We start from the raw sequence: 19780 nt of genomic DNA on the forward strand, positions 1-19780 counted from the left end.
AGTTTCTCCAGTGGAAGTATTACTCATCTACTAATTGGTATATCGAAGTTGTAAAGAAAGCAGACGATCTCCACAGGATGGATCGGATCTGCGGATTGAGCATAATGGATCGGAGTCCAATCCAGGATGCTCCCCAATCTGCAGATCTGATCCATCCTGCGGGGATCGTCGGCATGCAACCTATACGGGGTGACACCGGACCCACTCCACGAAAAGGTAAGTTGTAAAGAAAGCCGATGATCCCCGCAGGATGGATTTATCCAGCGGGGATCGTCGGCTTGCTTTACAACTTGCCTTTTCGTGGAGAGGGTCTGGTGTCACCCTGTGCGGTAGGTGTCAACCGGTGTGGCACGCACCCTCCGCACCTGCCTCGGGACACCACTGACTGCAGGGAGCACACAGCAGCAGTTTCTCCAGTGGAAGTATTACTCATCTACTAATTGGTATATCAGAGCAGAAAAAAAAAAAAAAAAAAAAAAAAAAAAAAAAAGGATTGGCGTTCAATATTGGTGCCGATAAGACCATAAGGCCTGGTTCACACTGAATGCGACTTTGAAATCAATTGAAAGAGTGTGATTTCAAAGCCGCCGGTCAGTGCAATTTCAGGTGCGACTTGCCTGACATCTGTATGACTTCATGCCCACATGTCTATGCAAGTTTCAGCTGAAAGTCGCCAAGTGCAGGAACTTTTTGTAAAGCTGGAGTCGCAACGACTTGAATGGTTCAATTGCCGACAATAGAGTGCGACTTGGAACTGTCAAATCGCCGGACAAGTCACACCGGTGTAAACCAGGACTAAAGATATTAATGTAGCTCCAAAGTCTATATTTCTACCTGAAAGCAAACCTTCCCCCCTCCCCCCCGGGGCCCTATTCACACCTAGCATAGCAAAAGCAAGCTTTTTCGGCGCTGCGTTCGCACGTTTTACCGACGACATGCAGATTTCAATGGGCTGTCTCAAGCACGGCAAAGAAGCTCATGGAGCATTTTGCCACGTTTCAGTTTGTGCCGTTTTTACCACATGGATTGCCACATTTGTCATGCGTTTTTAACCAATAAAAAGGCACCACGAGTACAATGTGCATTTTCTGGGAACGCACACAGAAAAGCGAGTTCCCGGAACACGGAGATGTGGATGGAGACTTAAGAGTCAGTTCACGTCACAAAATCTGGATGAGTTTCTGCATGTGTGTTTTTAATGGATTTTGATACAGTACGGCGCATTTTTGTTGCATTTCTGGCTGTGTTCCAGATTATTTTTTTTTCACTGCACTGGGGTCCAGTGCGTTTTTTGCGTATTCCAGTACAGTTCTGGTCAGGAAAAAAATGCAGCATGTTCTACTTTTCTTTTTTCTGGAACCGGAACTGCAAGAAAAGGATAAAAAGAGGCACCACTAAAGGCTAGGTTTATTTATTTCAGGTACTTATATAGCACCATCCATTTACTCAGCACTTTACATATATATTGTACATTCACATCAGTCCCTAACCCTCAAGGAGTGTACAATCTAAGGTCCCTAACTCACATTCATACACAGGGGTGGACTGACAACTCATGGGGCCCCCGGGCAATAGGGGATCATGGGGCCCCTGTGTCCTTGCCCAAACTCAAAAAAGCCTATGAAACAGGTACAAGGGGCATCCCATGGGGCCCCCTACTGACCCCGGGCAGTGCCCAAGTTTCCAAATGGTCAGTCCACCCCTGCTGGTAGGTTAATTGGATCCAGTCTAAATTGTCCCTAGTATGTGTATGTATGAGTGTGAGTTAGGGACCTTAGATTGTACTCCCCTTGAGGGTTAGGGACCTTAGATTGTACTCCCCTTGAGGGTTAGGGACCTTAGATTGTACTCCCCTTGAGGGTTAGGGACCTTAGATTGTACGCCCCTTGAGGGTTAGGGACCTTAGATTGTACGCCCCTTGAGGGTTAGGGACCTTAGATTGTACGCCCCTTGAGGGTTAGGGACCTTAGATTGCACGCCCCTTGAGGGTTAGGGACTGATGTGAATGTACAATGTGTAAATTGATGGCGCTGTATAAATATTTGGAATAAAGATAAATATGTCTTTTAAAGAAAAAAAAAAAAGCATTAAAAAGCGTGCGGTATTTTTTTTTTTTTATGTATCAATTTCGTTCTCTGTGATTAACGCATTTTGTATATGCTGCCTGCATTTTTTTGCAGTTTTGTATGGATGAAAATCCAATAAATAGGTCTTTAAAAAAAAAAACCCTGCATGTGGTGTGAAGTAGCCCTTATACAGTAGTTAATGTCATGTTACCTTGCTTTCTTCCCCCTCTCTCACAATTGGATTGCCTAGACGAAAGTGACACTTGTGTGGCCCACGCTCCCTATGAGGCATTGGGTCCCAAGTGAGCCCCGCGGCACATTTGCGCATGTGCAGGTTTTCCCAAATATCTGTGCATGTTTCCCCATGCATGCGCAAAGATGGCCATCTTCTCCCTGGCTTCTCCCAGCCTCTTGATTGGCCGTTGTGGGACAATGTCCTTCATCCTGACACACTAGTACTGTGCCAGAAATGTAAATGGAGCTGTGCATGCGCAGCTCCTTCTACATTTTGCAGCAGTTTGCAAACAGACAGGTAGGTGTATCTTATTGCAGAAGAGACAATTCATTTCTTTTTTTAAATAAACAGCGTGCCTATTCACTTTTTTTTTTCCTTTGCATTAATTTCTGCTGCTATAAATGAGACAAGCTCATGGGGCCCCCACCAAGCTCTTTGGAATGATGACAACAAACAATATGCTGCAGATCCATTTCAAACCTCCCAGGTCCTCCAAGATAGAAGTCATTTGCACCCTGGAAGGGGTTAACAATAAGAAATGGAAAGGAAGCATTAACCCTTGAGGGACTGAGCTCTGCTGGAAGTGGAAATAAGGGCCACTGATAGATCCCATTCATTGAGCTGAATAATAAAAGAGAATATTTCATAGCCCTCCACACAGAGTAGCAGGCCAGGGAAGGGGGCCAGGAGGGGCTCTGTGTAATTTATACTGTGCACACAGAGCGCATCATGTAAGCCTGTTAACACTTCTACTGCCAAAAAAAAAAAATGTTTTTCCCCTATGACTAGCTATTAATATCTCATAAGTCAAAGTCATTAGCCGGGAAGAAGCAGAAGGGATCGGCAACAGAAAGGCAACTGGAGATAGCAGACCAATTCTACTGCTCTGATTTTGACTATCGACTTTGCCTTAAGTTGGCCATAGGAAGATAGAATAGAACTTCTACTGAAGGGTCCCAGGGAAAAAGGCATAGCAAGGGTCCCAGGGAAAAAGGCATAGCAAGGGTCCCAGGGAAAAAGGCATAGCAAGGGTCCCAGGGAAAAAGGCATAGCAAGGGTCCCAGGGAAAAAGGCATAGCAAGGGTCCCAGGGAAAAAGGCATAGCAAGGGTCCCAGGGAAAAAGGCATAGCAAGGGTCCCAGGGAAAAAGGCATAGCAAGGGACCCAGGGAAAAAGGCATAGCAAGGGACCCAGGGAAAAAGGCATAGCAAGGGACCCAGGGAAAGTCTTACGAAGGGTCCTAGGAAAAGGCATAGGAAGGGTCTGGCCATACATTATGCAATTTTCATCTCTCAATTCCCCATCAACGCAGTCAGTTTTGATGGGGGAATCCCTCCCGCAGTGCTATTGTGTTCTGCCTTCCCCAGAGGCCAAATACAATTTTCACTGCTGGTGTCTATGGCTGCTGGCAGTGGTCACACACACCAAAAAAAAAAAAAAAAAAAAAAGGGAAGATAGATTGGTTGAATTGGAGTTGATCGATAGGTCGACCTCTGTACAAATATATGTGCAGAGTCTTGGAGTTAAACTTCTGGAAACCTGAAAATGTGCATACTGCAAGGGTTATTTGCTCATTTAGGTCTAGGGGACTTGTTAAAGACTTACCCAATCCTCCTCACTGCTAGACCGGTCCCTGCAACATCTTCTCTTCCATGCTCCAGTAATCTAAGGTCCTGATGTCACAAAGACCAATGCAGGGTCCAGAGCCCTGCACTGGGTGCTATGTTCCTGAAGATACAGTCCACCACTGAAGCATGGGGGAGCAGAGGATCAAGTAGGTTAAACTGCTTCTTCCCTCCCCTAGACTAAACCAGCAGCAGGTCCCTACTGCAAGGGATCTTTGTAAGATTTCCCAGAGTTGGGTCCTAAAGTGTATAAAAAAGAAAAAAAAAAAAAAAAAAGGGATGTTAAAAAGGTAAGTTTGTGCAATGTGTTGTAACAACGCATTACACTGCCCCACTGCATAACTTGCACCCACTGATGTCTATGGACCCTTAAAGATACAATAAAAAAAACCAACCTCATGTTCAACCCAGAGCTGTCCTCTGCAGTGACCCCTTTCCAACACTAGATGTTCTCAGACTTCTGGGCTGAATGATGGCTAGCGTCATTCAACCCACTTTCTCTGCGTCAAGGCTGTCACCCGGCCTGGGCTCATAGTTATACTGCACTGCAGCCAGAGAAGAAGAGGAAATACTCATAACGTCATTGGACCGACCAAACCCCCCCCTTGGGAACAAACGTGTCTTTTTGTTTTAGGAAGTGGGGATTTAAAACTTCTGCTTTAAAAAGTTTTGATTTCCATCATCTGGACCACAACTGCCGGGGGTTCTACAGTTGAAGGACTTTTCTTCAGCTTAGACAAAACAGAACTCCAGGGGGACTTATGATGAAAGATCGGCACATGACTAGAAAAACAGCATCGAGTATCTGGGAAAATCTCACACCAGACCACTAAAAACGTACATTGACAATACATAGATTCAAACTGAATTATATAGTAAGACATTTACATGAATCTGTTCAGCCAGTATTGTGATCCAGGTACTACACCAACACTGTACAGGCAGAGGTGGGCTATTTCACTTTCCTTCATTGCAGCTGAGCGATACACTGCAACCAGAGGCCTCCCCCAGGATGCTAAAGTGATATATAAAGTAGAGAAAGTTGCCATCCTGATCGAATATAATTATATATCCTTATAATATCTCCGCCTCACTTATAATTAAGTGTGGATTATAAACCCAGCCAGGGGCGGGCTGACCATTCGAGCACTGGCCCGAGGGCCCGGGGTCAGCAGGGGGCCCCATGAAATGCCCCTGGTACCTTTTTTATAGGCTTTATTGGGTGTGCTTTGAGTATGGGCAAGGACACAGGGGTCCCATGATTCCCTATTGCCCGGGGGCCCCATGAGTTGTCAGTCCGCCCCTGAACCCAGCAATACTTTGAAAAACAAAATGGCAGTTGACTAGTGCAAAACCTGCCTAAAAGATGGTTTGTAATAAATCCTATGCGGAGTAATAGATAACTTCATTGGTGAATGCAAAATTGTATTTATTTGATCTCATGGATTGTAGAAAAGGTAGACATGGACATGGTGAACATAATACAATCATGATAACATGTCTACCTTTTCTACGATCCATGAGATCAAATAAATACAATATTGCATTCACCAATGAAGTGATCTATTACCCCGCATAGGATTTATTACAAACCATCTTTTAGGCAGGTTGTGCGCTAGTCAACTGCCATTTTGTTTGTTTTTGCTAAAGTGACAGCATCATTCTGCTGTCTATACTTGTCAGCAAGCTCCCAATGTTAACTTTGAGTTTTCAATAACACCCAGAGAGTAGAGGAATCCATCATCCCTGCACTGTGACTTAGATGTGGCCATGCAAGCTACAGTACATACCCCTGCGGACCCCTCTATAAGGGTCATGCTGATTAACCCTTTTACTGCCACCAACACAAGTCATACGTCAGCAGCAGCACCGGCATGTGCACAAATGTTATCCCGGCTGCTGGCTTTTTGTAGAAGTGATTCCAGTAGCTGTAAATCCATTTGAGTACTCCATTTGTGTAGTAAAGTGCCACCCCCACCATGTACCCCAGTCTTACCTGTCTACAGGGAGAGTGGAAGGAGCAGTGGGGTATTTATGTTTTGTGCTGCACTAGGCAATACAAAAATTTGGATGCCCCCTTGTTCTGTCGCTCCAATCTAAGCATTGAAAGTGTGATCTCTGTAACTTACATTTGTGATGAGATAGCGATAACTCCAATCTTAGTTGAATAACACAGGCAGTGACTAGATCAGATGACACCTTGTAGATCTTGTGAAGTTTATTCCATAAACTGAGAAAATCTTACAACAATGAACATCAGATAGGTCAAAAGATCATAATGTGATCTGCTTCATGACGTGAGGCTTGAAGCTGAAATGCATTACTGGGAAAAGGGGTGGGGCTATCTATACAGCATGAACTAAACCAGAGGAAAGGGAGGAGCAGAGACAAAATACAAAGAACACTTAAAGGCATATGACAATCATGTGAAACATGACACCCCCCCCTCCCCTGGCGGAGAGAGTCTGACACCTACCAACACCAGACAACCCCCTGCGGAGGGAGCCTGACAGTGACCAACAACACCCCTTCCCCAAACTGAGAGAGCCTTCTTCCACGAACACCCCCCCTGGCGACAGAGAGAAACAAAACACTCACCTTCGCAGGTCTGATCATCCTCAGGAACGACAGTCGGGTTCTGCATACACCATCAAGCACCCCATAGCCTCTTTTTGATCCCACCTGGTCCCCATGCCGCAAATGTCCCTTCTTCCGGGGGAGGGGGGGCAGTGCCCTAAAAAATGCCGCCCTAGGCAAATGCCTTGCTTGCCTTGTGGTAAATTGGGAAGGAGCCCACCAAGCATCACTGATCTCCCTTTGCTAGAATGACCGCGGAAGCGTAGAGCTGCAAATACTTCCAGGTTCAGAGCCATCATTCTCCAGCTTCTGTGGAATGATCGGTGCTTATTTTCAGCTTCAAAAGGATTGCAAGGGGGACATTAAAGAGGGTCTGACAGTTCCGTGATGTCTCTTTAAGAGGATCTTCAGTGCCCCCCCCCCCAAAAAAAAAAAAACACATTTAAAGTCAGCCGCTACCAGGGCCAATGCTAGACTATTTTGCACCCTAGGCAAGACCAGCTACTTGCGCCACCCCAAAAATAAAATACACATTTTTAAAAACAGTAAAAAATATTAAATCAACAAAATATGAAACTGCTAAATTTATTTTAATTTGCAAAAATAAGTGTCATAAGATGTCATCAGTACCAATATTAAAGACAAGATCAGTGTCACGGACGGACTGTATCTGTGGCTGGCAGTGGCACGGTGACAGTTGCAGTGAGTGGAGGATGATGGACCCACACTCTGACAGATCCCAGGCTGGAATTCCCCAGGCAATGGGGGGAGGTAAAACGCTGTGACAGCAGGCAGCTGAACTGAGCGATCCCACACAGTGACAGATCCGACACAACACACCACCACCAACACTGACACAGATCAGCAGGCACTAGAAGAGCAGCCTGTGGGATCGTGATGATGTCATCACTCACTGACACATTGCACGTGTGATGGATGGATGGCCGGCCGGGTCACACTCACACAGACACAAGAGATCAGACGTAACCTTCCTCCGCAGGCGCAGCTCCACCTCTTCTGATGAATGGGAAGAGAAGGGCTGGAACTCCACAATGATCAGCAGCAGCCAGCCGGCTCTCAGTAAGGGACTGAGTCTGAGAGGAATACTGGAAGGAGCCGCAGTTCAACTTCTACACTGGCCCCAGACACCCGGCATCTTCTTCTGTTCTTTCTTCCTCCCCTCTGCCGCCCCTCCTCTCAGCTGAAGGATCATTCATGATGTGACACACAGAGAGAGAGTGCTGGCCTGTGCTGAGCCCAGGTGCTCCTAGGTGGCAGTACACCCTAGGCAGCTGCCTAGTATGCCTAGTGCAGTGGTTCTTAACCTGGGTTCGATCGAACCCCAGGGGTTCGGTGAGTCAGTCTCGCGGGTTCGGCGGAGGTGAAGACCCACATCCGACTCATATGATTCGTGATGACATGCCCCGCTTGTCCATCATTGGCTGCAGGTGGTCACGCAACATCGCTTAGCCCAGTGGTTGGCGAGCCACATGCGGCTCTTTACACGCTTTAATGTGGCTCTTGTGTGCCGGGCGCCCGCTCCCCTCCCTCCTCTCGGGTGGCAGGGACTCTGCAGCGTGATCCAAAAAAAAAAAAAAACAGCCAGGGCAGCGCGCTCAAATGCAATGATTGGCCAGTCTCGCTGCCACTCACATCCTGATAGCCAGTGATTGGCTGTCAGGATGTGTGTAGGCGGGGCAGCGTGACGAACGTGAGGAGCTAGGCTCCTCTCACAGTCCGCCCTGAAGACCGGAATGGCGCGGGAATACGGCGAGAGGAACGCGCGGAGCAAAGGTAAGTGAATTGACACAGGGGGGACTTGGCTTACTACTTGCTACTTACTTACTACTACTATATGAGGGATGAATTAATATGGGGGATGAATTACTATATGGGGGATGAATTACTATATGGGGGATGAATTACTATATGGGGGATGAATTACTATATGGGGGGATGAATTACTATATGGGGGGATGAATTACTATATGGGGGATGAATTACTATGGGGGATGAATTTTCATACCGTTTGTTACAACATATCTTTGCGAGCAATCCTTTGAGGATGCTGGACATAAAGACGAAGATAAGGAACAGACTTTGTTGCGAAAATGACATGAGAGTGGCACTTGCCAAGGTAATGCCGCGCATTTCTGAACTGGCCTCTGAAAGACAACAGCAGAAGTCACACTGATTTGTGGTAAATATTCATTATTTTGTTTTTGTGTGAAAATCATGTTTTAATGGTTTTGTTCTTAATGGTTTTGTTCATTTTGTGCACCTATGATTTGAATTTTAAAAATCATATTTTATTTTTCCAATTAAGAAGGGTTCGGTGAATGCGCATATGAAACTGGTGGGGTTCAGTACCTCCAAAAAGGTTAAGAACCACTGGCCTAGTGGAAGCACCTGCCCTGGCCACTACAAATACTGTAGCGCCTGACTTTTAATAAAAGGACACTTACTGGTCCACGGATCCAGCGCCATCTTCACCGGTTTTCAGGTTACTAATGGAAGCAGGCTTTGGGTCCTAGTGGCTTCACAGCCGGCTTCCTGCTGCGCTTTGTGAATAGTCCCACAACTTTGAGGTGTTCCAAAAAGCTGCGGTCAAAAAAAGGGAGGGGCCAAACGTATGCTCGGTTCACCGACGCGATTAGAGTGGAAATGGGAGCAGGCACCTGTCGAAACTAAGTACCCGCTGCCAGCCCCCCAAAAAACAAAAAGGTGTTAGAGGAAGTCTCCTGCACTATGCTATGCTTGGCAGCTCCCTTGTGACAGCAAAACAGTTAAAAAAGGATTAAAAAGATGAAAAAAAAAATGGAAAAACAAAAAAAAAAAAAAAAAAAAAAAAAAACACACACAATCCCCCATACACACCCATATGTATGCAAATGCTCACATCTGATGCACAAAAAAGGTGAGTGCACCACACATTAGTTATCAGCGCACATGTCGAAGCAATAAGTCTGGTGCTGGTTGAAAGTGTTACTAAACCCACAACAGTAAAATCAGCCTGTATAAGCAGTAAAGCATGCTTGTTATACTGTACTGCTAGAGAGTTTCTCTTTTTCATTGGAAGGGTGCATGTGATCAGCACAAGCCCAACCAGCGCTGTCCAGACAGAGGGTCAGGGGTCATGCAGCCTCATAGGACAATCAGGGGAGAATGAAAACTCCTCCTAGAAGCTGTAAGCAGTGCTCTGCTGAACACTGATAGAAGTTGCCAGACTGCTATATACTGCTGATGAGAAAAGGTATTTACCAGTTTATATTTACTAAAATAATTGCATTTCCATGTTCTGTGTACTGTAAGAGACCAGATATAGTGAATGCAGGGTCCGGGGAGTCCAGATATAGTGAATGCGGGGTCCGGGGGGGCCAGATATAGTGAATGCAGGGTCCGGGGGGACCAGATATAGTGAATGCAGGGTCCGGGGGGACCAGATATAGTGAATGCAGGGTCCGGATATAGTGAATGCAGGGTCCGGGGAGACCAGATATAGTAAATGTAGGGTCCGGGGGGGGGGGACCATATATTGTGAATGCAGGGTCCGGGGAGACCAGATATAGTAAATGTAGGGTCCGGGGGGACCATATATTGTGAATGCAGATACAGAGTTTAGTAACACTTTAAATTGATGAGCTGAATAAGTTGTTATGGTGTTGCCTATGGACAGCTTTGAGTAGCCTTTTTCTGTTTTCTAACAATTTTGAAGCTTGACTTGTTTGGTATCCACTTACTTAACGGAATCTTGTTTATTATATCCCCCCCCCCAAAAAAAAGGGAGTATTTTATCGCGTTTGTGTGCACTAAAATTAATATGAAATTACTTAACTAAACATATGAATTTTGAAAATAGGTGCACATGCGACAAAAAAGTTGCAGTTGTCCTCATTTTAGTCTGCAGGGTTTCTGCTTTTAGAAAATATAAAGTGGAACCAGGGGTGGAATGACAACTCATGGGGCCCCCGGGCAATAAGGGATCATGGGGCCCCCGTGTCCTTGCCCACACTCAAACCACACCCAAAACAGCCTATGAAAGGTACCAAGGGCATCTCATGGGGCCCCCTACTGACCCCGGGCCCTCGGGCAGCGCCCGAGTGCTCGAATGGTCAGTCCACCCCTGAGTGGAACTACAGCCATACAATTTTATATATCGTAAAGGAGGGTTATAATCCCAGTTTTTTTTTTTTTTGGGGGGGTTGCCATCTGTGTCCCATTAGGGAGATTTCCGTTCACTTCCTGTCCCAAAGCAAAAACAGGAAGGGAGGGAATCCGTGTTTGTCAAAATAAGTAGTGTCCCCAACTGGAAGATTTCCTGGTTCTGGTGACAACCCAAACGTTGGCATTTTCTTCTGTGTCACCAGCTGCAAGTTTCATATTTGTTTTCGGTGCAAACCAACAGCCGGCACTGCAACTGTTTGCGTGTCTTCACTGTTTGCGAGCCCCCAACTGGATACAGGGTCACATTTCTGCAGAGTTTGGGCCACAACTAAGTGGCCAGTTTGCATGTGGTCATAGCACAGAATGCTTCTGCACCCAGGAGTTAGTGTTTAGCCACCTCTGGATGCAGCACACTATCCGCATATAGGTGACCGGATGAATGTAGCGTCTAGGTTCACGCTAATGTGGTGCGGGAAACCCCTCAATCTGTGTGCATTTCCCGCACCGCATTCCAATCTGCAGCGGGCGTCAGTGCAATCTTAACACCCCAAAACGCAGTGCGCTCGCCAGTACCAGATCGCATGGTACAAAATGACCATGCGATCTGGTTCCAAAATTGGCGCATGCATGTCTTTGGGTGCAAATCATTTCACCTTTTATTTTTTTCCCAGTGTGTCTTGAGCAATGTGCGTTTGTCACATGACTGCTACCTGCATTTGGGGTGTCATCAGGGACGGACTGACAACCCATGGGGCCCCCGGGCAATTGGGGATCATGGGGCCCCTGTGTCCTTTCCCAAACTATAAAAAGCCTATGAAAAAGATACCAGGGGCATCTTATGGGGCCCCCTACTGACCCCGGGCCCTCGGGCAGTGCCAGAGTTTCCAAATGGTCAGTCCGCCCCTGGGTGTCATTAAAAACGTTAGCAGCTCTGTGCAAAACAGCTGAGGGCCACGGCGGATATTCCTCTGGGACTACTTGAGGTCAATAGAAGCAAGTGGTGTGGCAGATTGGAGCAGCGCTCGTCCGGTATGGGCCATCTGGGGATTGGAGCGCAAAAACAAAAACTTTCCGAGTGTGCGGAGCTCTCTATATTCTGAACTGCTGGCAGCCAACTGTCGCTTCCCCCCCCCCCCCCAGGAGGAAAAATCCACTCAACACACAGGAACTTAGAAGCCAAGGCTCAGCCAACATTTTCTAGATCTCTACATTGTATTTGACATTTACACACACAGTATAGGGTCAGAGGACCAAATTGTAGAAGTTATGACAAGTTCAGTAATAGTAGTATTGGGTTCACCATACACAGTACAATCTGACTGTACAATCAACCAAAATATCAGGATCTGCCTCAACAATCCATTCCATTTGTATCCAGACTATACAAGTAGTAGATCCGAAGGAGATTGTACTCCCAGATTATATATTGTAGGGATGCACCAACACTTTTTTATAGACGAGTACTGATACTTTTGCAGTGCAAACTGAGCCCGTACAAAATGAATGGACTCAAATCACACTGCGAAGAATTGCATGCGATTTGAACAGGAATGTGGTGCGATTTCTGTCCGAATCGCATGCCAGTTTCCGGCACAGCTCCTGTGTGAACCCAGGCTTGTCATACTGACTCTGCATGATGGGTTCCACCAGCTCCAGCTACCGATCCCTCTGTGGACATCAGTGGCTGCGACTTGGGCTCCTCCTGGCTCTCCCATGGTGCTCTTCCTCCCCCAGACCAGGGGCGGACTGACAACTTATGGGGCACCGGGCAATAGGGGATCATGGGGCCCCTGTGTCCTTGCCCAAACTAAAAAGTCTATGAAAAAGGTACCAGGGGCATCTCATGGGGCCCCCTACTGACCCCGGGCCCCGAGTTTCCAAATGGTCAGTCCGCCCCTGGTTAGCACTTTTGCCTGGCAGTAGTAGGGGTCGTTGGTTCGAATCCCAACCACTGCACCACCTGCCTGGAGTTTGCATGTTTTCCCTGTGTGGGTTTCCTCAGGTACTCCGGTTTCCTCCCACACTCCAAAGACATGTTGGTAGGTTAATTGGATTCTGTCTAAATTGGCCCTAATATGTGTATGTATGAATGAGAGTTAGGGACCTTAGATTGTACGCCCCTTGAGGGTTAGGGACTGATATGAATGTACAATATATATGTAAAGTGCTGCGTAAATTGATGGTGCTATATAAGTACCTGAAATAAATAACTCACTCTCCAACCCCCCCCCCCCCCCCCCAGCTTTCTCTCCTTCCCCTTGCAGTGCTGACAGTTTGGACTATAATGATTCTAATTGGTCAGCACTGTCACATGGATGGCACTGATCAGTCAGAAGCTATCTAGCCTGTACAGTCAGCACTGCAAGGAGAGGAGCGAAAGCTGCAGCGATTTAAAATCTCCAGACCCGCCTGTGAAGGGGCTTTTCAGCAGGGGATTGGCAAGCTGGTACAGTGGGACCGTGGGGGATGGGGCCAATGGCTGGAACAGCTGGAGGCGGGGGGGGGGGGGGGGGGGGGGGGGGGGGAGCCACTTGGAGATGCAGGGAGCAAAGCCATAGAATAGGCAGGAGGAGCCACCAGCCAATCGAAATGTCCAAAGACTGGCACCTGGAAGAAGATGTCGATGCTGGTGAGGGACCTTGTGGGCAACGAACTGTTGGGGCATAGCTGAAGTTTTTTTTTTAGCTCCACTTTAAGCTGGCCATAGAGGATTTGCTTTCTTTGTCCAGAATTAAGAAGAACAGATCCCTCCATTCACGCAAAACGATTTAGATGGACGAATCCCCCTACCGGGACATTATGCTCTGACGGCAGTGCTTGGGGCTGTCAGAATACATTGAACAACCATGAGTTGTCAGTCCGCCCCTGCCCCTTTGTGATGCATTGACAGTATTAAAGAACTGTCATCAGGGTGCAGCTGTCAGATGGGAGCAAGTGGAGCTGGTGGGTTTTTTTTTCTTTTTTCCGGTAGCGGTGGCGACGGGCATCGTGATTGATGTTGGATCGACTTTGGGGGACATTTTTTAAATTTTTATTTTTAATAAAGGACATGTCAAAGACTGTCTCCTGTCTTTTTTACACTACACTTTATTTTGTGAATGGGTAGCGGTACCATGTACTGCATATTCATTCACAAGTGGGGGGGGGGGGGGAATCTCAGGGTTCCCTTATTAAATGGGGCTTCCTGCCCACAGGCTCCCATAACCACAGGCCATGGTCATGGGAAAGAGGCCCTTGCCCCCATCAACATGGGGAGGGGATGCCTGGTATGATTCAGGGGGGAGGGGGTGCTCGCTCATCCCCCCCCTTTCCTGGCCTGCTGCATGTTCAGATAAGGGTATGGTATGGATTTTGGGTGGGTCCCCCATACAACTTTTATTTTAAATTTTGGTTTGGGGGTTCCCCTCAAAATTCATACCAGACCCAAAGGGCTTGGTATGGATAGGAGTGGGGACCCCCATTTTTTTTTTTTTTTTTTTTTTTTAATTGCCAGGCAATGCCGCCAATTCTTTTTACATTTAGCTGTCAGCAGGGAACCCCATTGACAGCTGAAATATGAATGAATATTTCACTACTAAAACACCGCATGACTTCATAACATAACTCATGCCGTATCTTCCCACATACTCAGATGTGGTAAGACAACGCTCAGTAAATTATTCGTGTTCGAAGTTCGCAGTCGAACATTCTGTAGGTTCGGATGTTTGACCACGAACCGGGGGGGGGGGGGGGGGGGGTGATTCAGCCCATCACTAATCAGTAGCTGCAGATGCTCATCAAAAAAAAGCTTTTTTCATTTCAATTAACAGTCAACTTCTGTTGGAACAGGGATGGCCACATACTGATCAAAATTCAGACGGTCCCTAATGAACTGGCCCAATTTCGATTTATCTATGGCCACTTAATAGTAGAGTATCACAGATCTTGCAATCTCTTAGATTGTAAGCTCCCAGGATCAGGCCCTCCTATCCCTCGTGTATTGAACTGTTGCTGTATTGTCTCCTATTATATTGTAAAGTGCTGAGCAAACTGTTGGCACTATATAAATCCTGTATAATAATAATATATAGGATCCAAGGTGGGGAGGGGGCGCAGATCTTGCAATGTGTACGATCTACAACGTGGGGGGTCACCAGGGGCGGACTGACAACTCATGGGGCCCCCAGGCAATAGGAAATCATGGGCCCCGGTGTCTTCGCCCACACTCAAACCACACCAAAAAAAGCCTATGAAAGGTACCAGGGGCATCTCATGGGGCCCCCTACTGACCCCGGGCAGTGCCCAAGTGCCTAAATGGTCAGTCCGCCCCTGGGTGTCAAAGATCTTGGAATGTATAGGATCTACAACGGGGTCGGGGGGGGGGGGTTTCCTCATTAGCAGGGGCAGACTGACCATTTGGAAACTCGGGCACTGCCCGAGGGCCCGGGGTCAGTAGGGGACCCCATGAGATGCCCCTTGCACCTTTTTCATAGGCTTTTTTGAGTTTGGGCAAGGACACAGGGGTCCCATGATCCCCTATTGCCGAGGGGCCCCATGAGTTGTCAGTCCACCCCTGCTCATTAGTCAGGGATTAATGTAGAACTTTGAAGTTCAAGGCTGGCCATACACGCATAGATTTTGCAGGCTAAACAGAAGGAAAAAAAAAAAAAAAACTATACAGATTCCTCCATCTACGCTGTACAGCACGGATGGATGGATCTCCTGCTGCAGCCAGCACAAAACCCGAGCAGTAGTTGCATTTGATTGAATGCATGCTCTATTCGGGCAACAATTTTCCACCCGGCTCCTTCAATTTTCTTTTTCCAGTGGAAGGTTGTTAGGTAGAGTAGTGCCAACAAGGCCTCCCACCCAGGGAGTGCAGCTAGGAGCTGCATCAATTGATGGCCGACATATACGCTTTAGCTTTATGTTCATTACATACGTAAATTGTTACTTCTAAACATCTAAAACCCCATCGACACCTACACCTTGTAACACATGATCATAGGCTGGACATCACCTCAGTGGTGCTAGATCACATGGGAACCATGCATCATTAGTTGTTTGTTTTTTACACTCAATCAATTATGATGACAAAACGCACAACTGCTGACAACACTTGTAAGTACAGAGAAAGATGAGAATTTCAGCACAACAGAACCGATTGAGAACTGATCAACAAAACATCCACTGAGAAAACCTTCAAATCGAATTTCTAACATGCAGTGCATTTGGTTGGGGCAATATATAGGATCTACAATGGCCCCCCCATTGTGCCCCCCGCACAGACCTTGAATCTATGATGGGGGGCACAGGCCTTGCAATGTATAGGATCTACGACGGGGAGGAGGCACAGATCTTGCAATGTGTAGGACCTATGATCAGGGTGGGGGGCGATCTTACAATGTATAGGATCTACAACAGGGGGAGAGGGGGGTCAAAAATCTTACAATGTATAGGATCTACAACAGGGGGGGGGTCAAAATCTTACAATGCATAGGATCTACAAACGGGGTCACAGACTTACAATGTATAGGATCTACAACAGGGGGTCAGAGATCTTACAGTGCATAGGATCTACAAACGGGGGGGTTCACAAATCTTACAATGCATAGGATCTACAAACGGAAGGGGTCACAGACTTACAATGTATAGGATCTACAACGGGGGGAGGGTGTCACAGATCGTACAACGTATAAGATCTACAATGGGGGGGTCACAAATCTTACAACGTATAGGATCTACAATGGGGGGGTCACAAATCTTATAACGTATAGGATCTACAATGGGGGGGTCACAAATCTTACAACGTATAGGATCTACAATGGGGGGGTCACAAATCTTACAACGTATAGGATCTACAATGGGGGGGGTCACAAATCTTACAACGTATAGGATCTACAATGGGGGGGGTCACAAATCTTACAACGTATAGGATCTACAATGGGGGGGTCACAAATCTTACAACGTATAGGATCTACAATGGGGGGGGGGGTCACAAATCTTACAACGTATAGGATCTACAATGGGGGGGGGTCACAAATCTTACCACGTATAGGATCTACAATGGGGGGGTCACAAATCTTACAACGTATAGGATCTACAATGGGGGGGGGTCACAAATCTTACAACGTATAGGATCTACAATGGGGGGGGGTCACAAATCTTACAACGTATAGGATCTACAATGGGGGGGGTCACAAATCTTACAACGTATAGGATCTACAATGGGGGGGTCACAAATCTTACAACGTATAGGATCTACAATGGGGGGGTCACAAATCTTACAACGTATAGGATCTACAATGGGGGGGGTCACAAATCTTACAACGTATAGGATCTACAATGGGGGGGGGTCACAAATCTTACAACGTATAGGATCTACAATGGGGGGGGTCACAAATCTTACAACGTATAGGATCTACAATGGGGGGGGGTCACAAATCTTACAACGTATAGGATGTACAACAGGGGGATGGGGGTCACAGATCTTACAATGTATAGGATCCACAACGCGGGGGGGGGGGGTCACAAATCTTACAATAAATAGGATCTACAAGGGGGGGGGGGTGTCACAAATCTTACAACGTATAGGATCTACAACAGGGGTCAAAAATCTTACAGTGTATAGGAACTACAAGGGGGGGGAGACAACACCTCTGGCAATCTTTAGGTCTACTATTGGGGGGGCACCCAGATCTTGCAATGTGTGAGTCTGCCTCGCACAAAGCCCCATCCAGGGTCCAGTTTCCATGAACTCTCCTCAATAGAGGTGAGTGAAGTGTGCAGGGCCACTTACCTGAGCTGAGACTGCTCTGGAAGTAGAAGATGACCAGGATGAAGGAGCCCAGGCAAGTAGCCAGCACCATGACCTTGTTCTTCCTCATGCTGTGCAGGGGGCCAGCCCTGGGTGATCATTGCCCATGGAGTGTGTGCTGAGAGCCCAGCCAACTCACTATCAGCTCTCCCTGCACAGCCAGGGGACCCACACAGGACTGTACCACCCACCCCCCTCCTGAGAGGGGAGGACAAACCTCCAACGTCACTCAGCAACACCCAATTCATCCCCCCCTTCCAACAAGACTCACAGATCTTCAGCCCATTCCACAGCAATAGGTAGGCTCCAGCTGTAGAAGTTATTGTAGAGGAGCCCCCCCTGCTGGCTGATCCCCCCCCCCCCTGACTGCAGCATGGAACAATCCAACTTCTTCTTTTTAAGTCCTCCAGAAAAGTTCTGAAACATTGTATAATCTGTAAAGTTTACATTGTTTACTCATCTCCTCTGGAAGTGTAAATATTGACAATAAGACTTTATACAATGACAGATGGGACCTAAATAATGAGGTTGGATCTGTGCAGTATGGCTGATGACACATGGACGATTTTCTTGCAGCGATTACCCCCCACCCCCACCCTTTGTTACAGCGATTTGTCATTAAAGCCCCGTACGCACGATCAGAAAAACGTACGAAAAATACAGCTTTCAGAGCGATCGTCTCATAGCCTGGCTTCACATATATGCGGTGCGGCACACAGCATGTGATTCGCACAGGAACCGCACCGCATTCCTGTGCAAATCACATGCGATTTTTGTGCGGTGCGATTGGAGTCATACATTTTGTATGGCTCTAATCGCACCCGCACCAAAAACGTGCAGGACCCTTTTTTGGGTCCGCAGTAGAATCGGATCGCATGGGTATTCACACTCACACCTATGTGAGCCGATTCTGCACATCACACCACGTTTTGTGGACCGTTCTCGGGCTGTTAACTAAACATACACACCCGCAGCGGTTCGCATGAACGAGGTGCGGTTTTGATGCGGATGCTGCGAATTCTGGACCGCATCAGTGTGAACCAGGGCTTAATCTGATCGTTAGCTTTCAAGAGCCGATCACGACAGTTCATGCGAAATTATCTGGTATGATACCAGAAGGAACGATTTTCCTTTAATCAATACAGTATTCATCCGAAAATGCAATCGAAATACAATTACGTGACATCACTTCCAAAGTGTTACTCTGTTGAATTTGCGTTTGTTGAGTCACCTCTTCGTTTTCGATATGAGACTAGCATGGGAAAAAAAATGGAGGATCGTTCGTCCGATATCCTCATCGTGTGTACGGGGCCAGGGGCAGGCAGACTGACCATTTGGAAACTCGGGCACTACCCGAGGGCTCGGGGTCAGTAGGGGGCCCCATGAGATGCCCTTGGTACCTTTTTCATAGGCTTTTTTGAGTTTGGGCAAGGACACAGGGGCCCCATGATCCCCTATTGCCCGGGGGCCCCATGAGTTGTCAGTCCGCCCCTGTACGGGGCTTAAGAAGATCGTACTGATTTCCTACGGGATCGCCAACATGGACATTTGTCAATGTGTCGCTCAGCCAGGGGCGGACTGACAACTCATGGGGCCCCCGGGCAATAGGGGATCATGGGTCCCCTGTGTCCTTGCCCAAACTCAAAAAAGCCTATGAAAAAGGTACAAAGGGCATCTCATGGGGCCCCCCTACTGACCGAGTTTCCAAATGGTCAGTCTGCCCCTGTGCTCAGCGATTACGACTCATTAGCTCCTCAGCTCGGCAACAAAATCACTGGAAAGAAGCTCTCTTAGGCTAGGTTCACACCTGTGCAGTCGGCGCGGCTCACCTCTGCGCTGGCAGAGCAGCCCATTCATTTGATCAGACTATTGTACCTGCGGGAAGGCAGGAAAAAGCTCCCTTCACCTTTTTAAAATTACAGTCGCATGGAAATTGCAAACTGAGATTTCCTGCACTCGTTTTCAGAGGTGTGGGGGTGCCAAGAATTAATGGCACCCCTGCGCATCTGCCAAAAAGCAGCCCGTTTTGCCTGCGGGTACAGGCATGTGATTGACACATAAACACACCTACATATATGTGAACCTAGCCTTAGACCGCATTCACGGCTGTGCATTTCGCATCACGCTTGCAGGGGCCTCATACACACTGGGCGCTTTCATTAAAGTGAAGAAAATTCAAAGTCAGCAGCTACAAATACTCTGGCTGATAACTATTAAAATAGGGCACGTACCTGTCCATGCATCCAGCGGTGTCTTCAGTCAGCTGCTGGGTGCTGGCGCCGCCATCTTGACTAAGGGAAAACGGCAGTAAAGTCTT

The 19780-nt window shown here is 47.3% G+C and overlaps 1 protein-coding gene across 1 annotated transcript in view; it reads right to left on the minus strand.

Annotated features, from left to right (window-relative positions):
- The window catches only part of LOC149467094 (carbohydrate sulfotransferase 11-like), a 64975-nt gene extending 47330 nt beyond the window's left edge, over positions 1 to 17645 (minus strand). The window contains exon 1 of the mRNA XM_089672295.1: positions 17446 to 17645. Coding sequence (XP_089528421.1) covers positions 17446 to 17533 — 88 coding nt within the window. The 5' untranslated portion in view covers positions 17534 to 17645. The remainder of the gene's footprint in view (positions 1 to 17445) is intronic.
- Between the last annotated feature and the right edge of the window lie 2135 nt (positions 17646 to 19780).

Source organism: Staurois parvus, unplaced genomic scaffold (assembly GCF_062004578.1).
Source record: "Staurois parvus isolate SC_StPar_1 unplaced genomic scaffold, SC_StPar_1.0 ptg000124l, whole genome shotgun sequence".
In the NCBI taxonomy this organism is placed as follows: Eukaryota; Metazoa; Chordata; class Amphibia; order Anura; family Ranidae; genus Staurois; species Staurois parvus.